The sequence below is a fragment of the Sus scrofa genome, chromosome 13 (genome assembly GCF_054392235.1).
Source record: "Sus scrofa isolate SSC_HxYL_T2T_F1_AM1 chromosome 13, Sscrofa_HxYL_maternal_Yorkshire_Landrace_v2.0, whole genome shotgun sequence".
Classification (NCBI taxonomy): Eukaryota; Metazoa; Chordata; class Mammalia; order Artiodactyla; family Suidae; genus Sus; species Sus scrofa.
The window spans coordinates 16,824,525-16,836,680 of record NC_139395.1 but is presented as its reverse complement, the minus strand read 5'-3'; the positions used below and the strand labels follow the sequence as shown (position 1 = coordinate 16,836,680).

Here is a 12,156-nt window from a genome sequence, read left to right as displayed (position 1 = left end):
AAGCAGAAAGACATTTAGGGTTTCTTGCTCTCAGGGAACACACTATTGTTCTCATCTCAAGATTCATTTCACTCTAGCACTTACTTACGTTTAAATATTTCCTTGGAGATGCACATGTCATTGACCTTGTGTGCTTTTCACTATGTGAATGGTCTGACTTAGGGCATCTTTAACCTGGCAGGCCTTCCCATGAGCACTGGCTTGGGGCAATGTCTCTTCCTATCAGCTGCATCTACTCGGCTTCAGTCCCCTGACACCAGCTTGCTTCTCTGCCATCAGCAATGCTGACTTTTCTAGGCCAGCATTAGGGCCTGGGCTACATGTCAGGGCCAACATATATCAATGGAGTATTTGGAATGTGGCAACAAAGTGATGTGACTTCAAACCTTTGGGGTTTTTTTGTTGTTTTTTCTATTTTGTTTCATAATGTATTGAAGTGTAGTTGATTTACAATGTTGTGTTAATTTCTACTGTATAGCAAAATGATTCAGATATATATATATACACACACATATATATACATATTTTAATATATATACATATATATATACATACATATTTTAATATTTTTTTCCATTATGGTTTATCACATGATATTGAATATGGTTCCTGGTGCCATACAGTAGAACCTAACCTTGTTATGTATCTATCCTATGTATGATAGTTTGCATCTGCTAATTCCAAACTCCCACGACTTCAAACCTTTGGCTGTGCTTTCTGATGAGAGCAGGGAAGCCACTGAACTCATCCTGCACCTCTCTGTGATCTTGGCTCTGTAAGGAAGCCCTGAAGGGACAATGTTTGAATTGAGAGGAAAAACAGAGTTAATTAATGAGTTTGCAGGAGAGTTTGCTTTGTCTAGAGTTCAGAGTGCCCAGCCACTCTTCTCCATTCTTAAAAAATAAACGACTGGTGGCTTCTGGCAAGAGAGTCACTTTGAATACTTTTGGGTCTCTTTTCTTAGGGAATACGAGGAGACACTGGACCCCAAGGAAGTAGAGGGATCACAGGATGTCCAGGGGAGCGAGGTCTGAAGGTAAATATTTTATTTTGCTTTCTCTCGGACATCCTCTCTCTCTCCTCCTCCATCCCTTCCCTTTGCTGTCATTCCCTTCCCCCTTTCCCTTTCTTCAATTGCATGTTCATTTCCTCCTTTGCCGAGTAAGTCTACTTAGTCATTTCAAAAACTTTTATGCATTAATTAAATTCCACCTATAACTTCTCTGTGATTATGTTGCCAAAAGCAACTGAAGAAATACGCAATCATGGAGTTCCCTTCACGGCACAGTGGAAATGAATCCAACTAGGAACCATGAGCTTGTGGGTTCAATCCCCGGCCTCACTCAGTGGGTTAAGGATCTGGCATTGCCATGAGCTATGGTGTAGGTCACAGACACAGTTTGGATCTGGCATTGCTGTGCTTGTGGTGTAGGCCAGCAGCTATAGCTCCGATTGGACCCCTAGCCTGGGAACCTCCACATGCTGCAGGTGTGGCCCTAAAAAGACAGAAAAAAAAAAAAGACCAAAAAAATTTTTAAAAATTAAAAAAAAGATATACACAATTGCTATTTGTGGTTGCAGCCCCTTCCTGCCTCAATAGTCTATGAATCCACATTCTTTGACATGACAGTGAAAGATATTTAATTTTTTACAGGGAGCCAAAGGATTTTCTGGATATAAGGTACTGTAATTACTTCTCAAATTTCATTCTGTAATGTGGTTAGTTTCCTGATAAGCATGTGGCAGAGATCGCCCTTGACCTGAGTGCTGCCTATCTTTGTCTTTTAGGGAGAACGTGGAGATGATGGGGTTGATGGACTCGATGGGGAAGAGGTAAGCCCATTTTCCTAGAGTACCACAGAATCATCATGAGATTGATGTATCTCTCTAATGGGTATTTGGTTTTTTCCTTGTCTTCTTTTAGGGCTTCCATGGGTTTCCTGGAAAAAAAGGAGAAAAAGGTGATCAAGGATCCCAGGTAACACTTTTCAGTACATTAAAGAAGGAGAATTTGTGTCAGAGATAGTCTTAATTGTTGTGTGTCAGAAGTTGTTAGGGATAAATTTGACAGCCAATTTAACCACACATTGAGACCAATGACCACTGAATAGATGCTTCATCCTCATTTGGAGTAAGTGGGTAACTATGCAATTTTCAAGACTTTCCAGCTAGAAAGATTCAAAGCTTAGAGGGGTCTTCTACTGGCATGTTTTTCAGAGTCTGCAAATGAAGGCGTTTGCCTCTCATCAGCTTCTGTGTTCTCTTTATTGTGTCAGAACATAAAAGCAAGAGAAAGAGACAAAATTATTTTGGTGTCCTTAGTATAACAAATCACAGTGAAACATTTTTAAATTTTTAATTCATTTCAACACTCATTAATATGTGCCTGCTTGGTTCTAAGCAGCTCTGCTTTTATGTCCTGATTCACTGATTTATCAAATACTTTTTAATACCAGGCATGTGTTGAGCACTAAGTTAAATGCTAAAGACTCAGAGATGAGCCAGACCGTCTTTGTCCTCAAGGATCCTCTGGTGTAGTTGGGGAGACTAATGACGACACAGCCTGTGGTTGGGGCCATGTGATGGGCAACTACGTGGGCACGCAGAGAAGGACACTTAATTCCACAGGTTGGAGAAGGAGTGCAGGAAATCTTCCTGGAGGAAATGATCCCTGAGATGGAGATGAATAGGAATTAGCAAATGTAGAGGAAGGGCATCCCAGAGGAGGGAACAGCATAAGCAAGGACGTGGAGGTTGGGGGGCCTGCAGGTTGTTCTTACCTGGTGTGAGTTTAGAGGATAGGTAGAGGGAGGTGAGGTTCAGAAGGTGGTGGGAAGATCTGGGGAAGGCCCTAGTGAGTCAGTAAGGAGGAATCTGGATTTTAGCCATTAAGCTAGGGGAGCCTTTGAAAAATTTTAAGTAGGGAGATGGTAATGAGATTTGCATTTTAGAAATATTTCATGGCATACGGAAATATTTCTAAATATTTGTGTGGAGGGTTTGTTAGGGATGGCATAGATACAAGGCAAAGATGAAAGGCAGATCTGTAATAATCATGGTGGGAAGTGATGTAGCTTGAGAACAGACATTAAGGAGGTAACAGGGTCCAGAGTGGAGTGAGGCCCTACCTAGTGTGCAGATTATTTTTTTCTTTTTATGGCAGCATCTATGGCATATGGAAGTTCCCAGGCTAGGAGTTGAGTCAGAGCTGCAACTGAGGCCGGTACCACAGCATGGCAACATGGGATCCAGGCCATATCTGTGACCTATGCCACAGCTTATGGCAAGATACTTAACCCACTGAGCGAGTCCAGGGGTCAAACCCCCAGCCTCACAGAGACTTCAACCAGTCCTTAACCCACTGAGCCACAATGGGAACTCCCTAGTATGCAGAATTTAAGGAAGCACTCCTTCTCAGAGTTATGCAAAGAGTGGCTGCCTCCCTAAATTTTGCACCAGAGGTACCTTGTTTGTCTCACCCTACTTCTGGCTCTAGGATATAAGATATCCAGGTTCGAGTAACCAGCAGAACAGGAAATGAGAAGTCAGTGTCAATGAAAAAGTGTTGCCTGCCATCAAGCCATCACATTACAGCTGCCCCAACAGTGATCCCTGAGGGAACTCAAGCTGAGAAATCACAGGCCCCATAGAGCTGAGGTGCATTTTAAGGAATGATTTCAGTGAGCCCAGACTCTTGCATCTTCCCACACATAGCAATGCACTATTTGGTTCTTTAATTAATAGTTATCTTTTGAGGTTCCAACTACCTGAACTTTGTTGCAAAAACTCCTATATATCCTGGTTTCTGTTTGGCTCTTCAGAGCAGTTCCACAGAGCTATCTAAGAGGCTGTATCTTCAGCTTAAGTTCTCAGCTTTGTCCACCAAATAAAACATAATTCTCAACTTTTAGGTTCTATATATGTATATACATACATATATATATATTAATCGACATCAGTTAAAATGCCTGCAAGGATCCTGGCTTGGGTTAGTTGGGAACAATTGAGTTTGAGGTGACAATGGAACATTCCAGAGGAGGTTTCTAGTGGGCATTTAATTACAGATGTCAGAAGCTGCTAGATTGGCTGGGATGTCCAATATGATACCTATTAGCAATATGTGGCTATTTAAATTCAAATTAACTAAAATGAAAGATTCTGCTCTTCAGTTGCCCAAGTCTCACCTCATGTTCTGCACAGCCTACCATACTGGACAGTGAAGACAGAGAACATTTCCATCTCTGCAGAAAATTCAGCCAGGCAGTGCTCTGCTGGGCCATGAGAAGTTTTCCCATTTCCCAGCCTCATTACAAATAATCCTGGCCATAGGCTTAAAATTGGACTTGTGGGCATTCTCTTGTGACACAGCAGGTTAAGGATCTGGCGTTGTCACTGGAGCGACTTGGGTTGGTGCTGTGTCTCGGGTACCACCTCTAGCTCTGGAACTTCCACATGCTGTGGCATGGCCAAAAAACAAACAAACAAAAACAACAACAACAAAAAACTAGACTTGTACTGCTTGAGAGGTCTAAGGGGACCAGGTTAGGATAGAGGAACATGGATAATTTTGCCTGATTGATTTTCTTCCCACCAAACATCACAACACTGGACATTTCAACACCCTCCTACAAGCTGACTCAGATGCTTTTTTTACTTTTTTCAGGGCAGCCCAGGTTCCAGAGGCCCCCCTGGGGGATATGGGGAGAAGGGCTTTCCAGGAGATCCTGTAAGTTACTGGGGCCCGGGTGGCTCTGAATCATGTAGAGGCCCCACATTTCCTCTCTCCTTTCTCTTGTGTCTCTTGGGAATCCATGGGCAAAGGCATATCTTGGGAGGGGGGTAGTTGGTGTTGACCAAGTCTTACATGTTTGGGAAAAACCTGCATCCTATCTGTGCTGATTATATTAAAAATTCAGAGATAGGAACTAAAACTCCATCTTATTCATCCTTATGTTTCTTGAGACTTTCAAGTTCCTTTGGGGATGAAATTTCCATAATTTTGCTGCTTGGGCTTCTTATCATGCAGATCCCCTATTTGCAGGGGAATCTTAACTGCACCTTTGAGTGAGTGACATAAGCATGTTTAGACTAGTGCATCAGTAAAGCTGCCAATACAGAGAAGGGAAAAATCACCATAACTTCAGCAGAAACTCTTGTAATTCTTCATTTATCACTAAACCTCCTTCAGACTTGGGGAAATATTACTTTCATTTAAAAAATCTGTAAATTTCAAATATGGAGAATTTTCTCATACCCCTCATTACTTAAATTAGCTTAGTTCTTGAACATTGTTCCATTTGTGGGTGGGGAGTTGATATTTCTTGATTCTAAAGTACTTTTAAAATCTTTCTCTAGGGTAATCCAGGACAAAACAATAACATCAAAGGACAAAAGGGCTCCAAAGGAGAACAAGGAAGACAAGTAATTGGATCTATTTTACACATATTAGTGAATTAATTCTGTTATTAAGCTGAGGTTTTCCTAAATTAATTATTTATTAAAATATATAACCCTTTTTGTACAGTCATCCCTAAGTTAACATTTAAAAGAGCCTTCTTTTTTCTTTTTTTTTTTTTTTTTTTTTTTTCGTCTTTTTCTAGGGCTGTACCTGCGGCACATGGAGATTCCCAGGCTAGGGGTCTAATCAGAGCTATAGCTGCCGGCCTACACCAAAGCCATAGCAACACCAGATCCGAGCCGTGTCTGCAACTTACACCACAGCTCACGGCAATGCAGGATCCTTAACCCACTGAGCAAGGCCAGGGATCGAACCTGCAACCTCATGGTTCCTAGTCAGATTTGTTAAACACTGAGCCAAGATGGGAACTCCAGGAGAGCCTTATTTTCTTAAGATAAGACATATCTGTAGACGACTACACATCTATGGGCAAAATTATTGTTTCTGGCAGGTGATATTATTTTATGGGGAACTTGTCATAGCAATGCATGTTGCTATACCTTTTCCTCTTTAATGGATTAGTACCCAGTAGTGTTAATATTCAGAAAGATGCTGGTATGACACATTTATTCTATTTCATCAGTGTTTGAACATTTTTTTTTGTCTTTTTAGGGCCACACTGCAGCATATGGAGGTTCCTAGGCTAGGGGTCGAATCAGAGCTGTACCTGGTGGCCTACACCACAGCCACAGCAACGTTAGGTCTGAGCCACGTCTGCGACCTACATCACAGCTCACAGCAAACTGGTCCCTTAACCCAGTGAAAGAGGCCAGGGATTGAACCTGCTTCCTTGTGGATGCTAGTCAGATTCATTTCTGCTGAGCCATGACAGGAACTCCAGTGCTTGAAATTTTGAGGCTGATGCCTTTGTCATTTATTCAGAATCTCTTGCCTTATAATCTTGAGGGTGACTCATTGTGTTTCTAGGGTAAAACTGGCCAGAAAGGAACACAAGGCAGTCCTAGTCCCAAAGGAAGCAGGGTAAGTATTTCCGTGGACTTTTATTTCCCCTCCTATCACCTGAAGATTCCACAGAGGCATTCAGAATATGTGTTGCAGCAGAGTCAGCTGATCCAGAGCTGACACAGGGACACTGCTGTCATTTGAGGCAGGAGAATTCTCTGTTGTTAGGGCTGTCCCGTGCATTATAGGATGTTTTGCAGCATCCCTGCTCTCTACCCATTAGATGTCAGTAGCACCCGCCCCCCCCCCCCAGTTGTGACATCCAAAATTGCCTGCAGACCTTGCCAAGTATCAGTCAGGGGTAGTGGGGGATAGTGGGGGACAAATTGCCCCAGGTCGAGAACCATTGTGACCCTCTGCCTTTCCCGTCCCACCTTCCAGAAGCTTGTAAATATCTTTGAAGAGAGCCAATGAGTAGGTAAACAAATCCTCTTCCTCTTTATATGTTGCCAGTGGGAAAGAAAAATCACAGATAAATTCTTCGTGGATGGACTAAAACACTGGCAACTAGGGCCAAGCCAGTGGCAACCTTGAGATCGTAGGGTAATTTTAGAGCATCCCATGTGATATCAAGCCTGAAACAGAAATGTTGGATTTCCCCTTCTTTTGAAGGAACAACCAAGAAATCAGTTTTGTCTTTGTGGACTACTGAAGTTAGGATTTTATAATGTGTTAGAAACCCCTTCATCATGCACTCAGAACAGAGATCATAAAATGAGATAATGCACAACATCCTGGATTTGGCCCTGAGTTTTGTTCAAGAGGACACTGAAAGTACTTGGCTTCCCTTGCTGTTACAAACTTGGACCTCTTCTTACCATTTTGAAAGCTGTGGCCAATTGCCTTTTCCTCTGGGATAGATAGGGGATAAATGTTTTAATTCCTCTTGCCTTTGTTTATCTTGACTCATAGTTCTTAAGGAAAAGGAGGTACGGTTCAGTGGCGTAAGCCTCCCTGTGCTTCTGGTGAAATTCTTTTGGACTTTGCCCTCTCCTCCACACAAAATAATTAAAATTAATCAGAGGAAGCAGGAGAGCAGCAAGATGAACTAAATGCTATAAATTTTGTGGATAAATATGTATTTTTGTTGGTTTAGGAGAAAATACTTTTAGTTTGAAATAGCTGTCACCAACAATCAGGCACTTTTTGAAAAGAGATGCGGGGGTGGGGGTGAGGGTGGGGTGGGGGGTAATTACTCAGACAAACCAGCCAATGACTTGAAGTCCCTCCAAGGACAGGAAGCTCTGTCTCCCTCTACTGTCTTCAGGCGCTCTCCCACCCATCTCATCTTTTTGAATTAAACAAGGGAACAGATATAAAACAATGAGCTTTTCTATCTGCTCCCTCGCCTCCACAGTGAAGGCCATAATTCTCTATGGGGGTCAGAGGTTAGATGACAGATTCTAAGAATACAAGCAGGCCTAACACACCTCCTCCTGCATGACGGAACTTATATAAATTCTTTGTTGTCCCAGTTGTTGACAGAGCTATGGATCCATGTACTAAGAGCCACAGCATTTGAAACCACATTCCAGGCCCATTGCCTTGGCCTGTCAAGGCACAAAGAATACTTATAAATAATAGTGTTTATACTTCTGGAGAACCTCTTTTGTGCCAGGTCCTGATGAAATCACCTTCAAATATTAATTCATTTAATCCTCTTAACAATTCTGCCTTGTAGATGTTGTTATTATAGCAGATGAGAAAATTCAAGGAACCCTGGCCAGATTGCCCAGGATCAGGATAGGCAGTAAATGGTGGGGCTGGGGTTTGAACCCAGGAAGTCTTACTCCAGGATTTGGACTCCTAACTAGCTCAACTATGGTTTATTGTACAATTGTTCAGTGCCACACAGGCTTTGAAGGGCAGAAATCAAGGCTGTCTGACTTCTGAAGACATGTCCCTAACCATAGTACTACACTGTCTATGTACAGAATGAAAGCTGTTGTATCCTTACTTTTTTTTTTTTTGCTGTGCCCCAGGCCAGGGATCAAACTCATACCACAGCAGTGACCTGAGCCATAGCAGTGACAATGCCATATCCTTAACCACTAAGCCACCAGGAAACTCCTAGGTTTTTTTTTTTTTAACGGAGACAGTGTGGAAACAGTAGCTTCAAACTTTATCCACAGTTTGTTCTCTGTCAAGAGTTGTGTGAGCCACATGAAGTGCCAAGCTGACAAGTTACAGCGAATAACTCCTCCCAAAGGGTGTTTGCATTTTAAAAGCAAAGAGTACCTGGAGTTCCTGTGGCTCAGTGGTAATGAACCCGACTAGTATCCATGAGGATGTGGGTTCAATTCCTGCCCTCATGCAGTGGGTTAAGGATCTGGTGTTGCTGTGAGATGTGGTGTAGGTCACAGACATGGCTTGGATCTCTTGTTGCTGTGCCTGTGGTGTAGGCTGGCAGCTACAGCTCCTATTCAACCCCTAGCTTGGGAACTTCCATATGCTGCACATGTGGCCCTGAAAAATAAAAATAAATTAATTAATAAAACAAAGAATACCTGAATCAAGGGGCAGAAGCTCCATGGAGGAATTCTAATCATCAGCCAACCTGGTGGTGCTGGTGCTTGGTCAGGTGGTTGGTTCTAAGGAACTTCAGAAGCTGGGCAGTTGAAAGAAAGCAGCCATGCTGAAATAACAATTTCCATGGCCACCTTTCTGAATGAAGGTATAAAAATTTTAGGTGTTTGCTTTGTACATAAAATAATCATAGTTTATCACCATACAAAGTAAGTTGATGGATGAGCTATTCCACAGCTCACTCACAGAGGCAGGGGTGGGAGGCACAGACCTCATCACAGCTGTTTAGGGAAAATACTTAGGATCTGGATCTTTGCGCTTGGCTACCCTCTGGAAAAGAGAGACAGCCACTAGGTGGAGAGCCTGAGCTGGCAACGTGAAGTCACTTCTGGACAGGTGCAGATGGATTTCAGCTTCAGACCAGCTTCTCACATAACCCTAAGGGTGGCAGTTGGACCAGCACAGAGCTGCCCATCATCCATTTCCTCCTTGGAGAATGCCGCACAGACATACCCAGGAACCCCCTGTGTAGCCCTGGATGTAAAGATTTTTCACTCTCCCCAAATATACAATCAGGGGCCCAGGACAGAGAGATGGATAAAGCATATCTTATTCTCACACTGGAAACCTCCCATTGGCAGACAGTACTTTGTGGGATTTGCCAGAGAGGGAAGGTATCAGACAGGTGCTTTGGATGATTTGATTCTCTAGACAGCCTTCCGGATCATTGTCAGGGTTGTCAGGCTGGAGCTGACTTTTAGATTGGTTTGCAATCAATCCCCCAAATGTTAGTCTGTAATAATTAAACTCATCTTTGGAGAGTGCCAGCCACCCATTACTCTGTCTGTCGGGGAACGAGACAGGCCTGTTTGCCTCCAGGAGCCTCCATCCAGACACTCATGCACTAACCCTTTGCCTTTTCTGATCCAGGGAAGAGAAGGCCAGAGGGGGGTCCAGGGGCCCTCGGTGAGTATCCCTCCTTTCCTGTCCTTTGTGGGAAGTGGGGCCAGGGAGGTGTCTTTCATCAAATGCCAATGAGTTAGCGCTTGATGGAGTGTTATAGGAAGTGCCAAGCCTTGGACGTGAGCCCCGCTAACTGGACTGTGGGATCCAAGCGTTCATCAGCTGGGCTGCCAGGCACAGGATGACCCTGACCTAAGGCAAGCCTCCTTCACACATGCCTCAGTCCCACAGTCCGTGTTTCGCACATGCACTGCAAAAGAGTGATATTCTGCATTAGCATAAGAAATGACCTGGAGTTCACTTCTTAGGCAGTGTGCAAGAGTCCAGTCCTAGGCAAAGTAGAGCAGGATCCAAGAGTCAGACAAAACAGTTCCTGGGTACCATGCCCTGTAGCACTAGGTACTGTAAGAGGAAACCTATATGCAAACCATGAGGAGAGAATCTTAACATTGAAAACTTCTCCATCAGGGAGAACCAGGGAACCCTGGACCTGAAGGTGCACCAGGAACCGAAGGATTCATAGGCCTCCAGGTATGTTGGAATGTTTATAAATACTGATAAAAAATGTGCTATTCTGATGGGAAGATAATGGGTAGATCAGTATAGATAAATAAATAATTGAGATGATTGGAAGCTGTCCATGCTCTCCTCCATGGTACGTGTCTCTGGGATTCTACATTTTCCATTGTAGGCAGGTGATTTTGCTCCATCAAAATTTGTAGCTGACTGATAGAGAAAAGTCTTGCTCTTGTGTGTACCCTGTGTGGTGTCTGCATTTTAGTAAGAACAAATTAGTAAGGTCTTGATACTACATGAGTAACCATTATCGGGATCAACAGATTGGTTTTCCTGCACACAAACTCCCATGAAGGAGAGTTAGGAACTAGAAACTGTTATTCATGTCACCCCAAGCTAACCCCACGAGGGTGGAAGTGCTTCTGAAAGGTCACCAGTGGGGCTTTATGTGAGGGCTTTATCACCAGTGGGGCTTTATCATTGTGCTTTCTTGGTCATATCCTTATTGAGGTGGGCACTGGAGTCAGGACATCGCTGTTACTCTTCCACATCAGACACATGACATGGTCATCCCTAGAGAACAGCTTGGCAACCATGGGTATTTAGTCACCTAAAGGAGCCCACTTTAAACCTGAACTTGTCTGAAAGGGCCTACTTCTACAGACGTGTCTATTCTAAGACCTTTACAAGGAGTTCATTTTTTCTCTAAAAAGTTCCAGATTATTAATACTATGCTAGAATTTGGGATTCTCTTAAACAGTGCATGTGCCTTCTAGAATGAATAACCATGGAACCAGCCTCAATCTATCCCCAGACTTTGTAGGGAGAGAGGTGACATTACCTGAGCTCTTCCAGGGCCCCTTCGACACTCAGGCAGTGACCCAAGGCTGGTCCAGTGGCTTGACTGCCATGTGCATTGAGCAGCTGGAGCTTTAGTGGTAAGGGTCAGTACCAACACCTCTGGTGTTTCCTTCTGTGTGAGAGACCCATGCATTTGGTGGGAACTATGGCAGAGAATATGCTTCAATTCCTCGGGTAAGGATCTGCTGCAAAAAGTCCTTTTGTGCTGATTTAAAACAACTTGCTCTCTCTTTTACGCCTTGATGCACTTTGGCCCAAGTAACCTGCCCCATCAAATGAATCCATCTGATTATTGTTCACATCTTACTTCCCTCTTCTATGGGTTTTATTTCTCCTCTTAGCCTCTCTTTCACTCCCCCTGCCAGAGGTATGAGGTCTTATACCTAGGCAGGGAATTCCTTCATAAGCGCTGTTCCACTCAGCCAAGGTTGCCCCTCAATTCCTTTTCTGAGACATGTGCAGTCTTGGAGTTAAAGATGCTTGAAGGGCTGCACCAGTACTTTTCCATGTGGATGTTTCAAAAGCACTAATGAAGAAAGTCAATTTTCATTTGACTTGACTGCATTATGTTTCTTTTGCTACCACCAAAGGGGCTACATGGACTTCCTGGCAGAAAAGGAGAGAAAGGAAGAGAGGGGCTCAAAGGACCTCAGGTGAGTGACTCAGATGGTACCATCAAGTGGTCTCCAACCTTCATTTCCCTCTTGCTTCAAAAACATCTTCAACTCACAGACATAGAAAACAAACTTACAGTCACCAAAGGGTGAAGGTGGGTGGGGGGTAGATTAGGAATTTGAGATTAATATATACACACTATTGTATATAAAATAGGTAACCAACAAGGTCCTACTGTATAGCACAGGGAACTA

At 43.4% G+C, this 12,156-nt stretch overlaps 1 protein-coding gene across 1 annotated transcript in view; it reads left to right on the top strand.

Annotated features, from left to right (window-relative positions):
• Window positions 1–12,156, top strand: part of COL6A5 (collagen type VI alpha 5 chain) — a 127,626-nt gene that overhangs the window by 71,128 nt on the left and 44,342 nt on the right. The window contains 10 exon segments of the mRNA XM_005669263.4: window positions 965–1,036; window positions 1,655–1,681; window positions 1,789–1,833; window positions 1,925–1,978; window positions 4,664–4,726; window positions 5,356–5,421; window positions 6,386–6,439; window positions 9,878–9,913; window positions 10,379–10,441; window positions 11,878–11,940. Of these exon segments, the coding sequence (XP_005669320.3) occupies window positions 965–1,036; window positions 1,655–1,681; window positions 1,789–1,833; window positions 1,925–1,978; window positions 4,664–4,726; window positions 5,356–5,421; window positions 6,386–6,439; window positions 9,878–9,913; window positions 10,379–10,441; window positions 11,878–11,940 (543 nt within the window).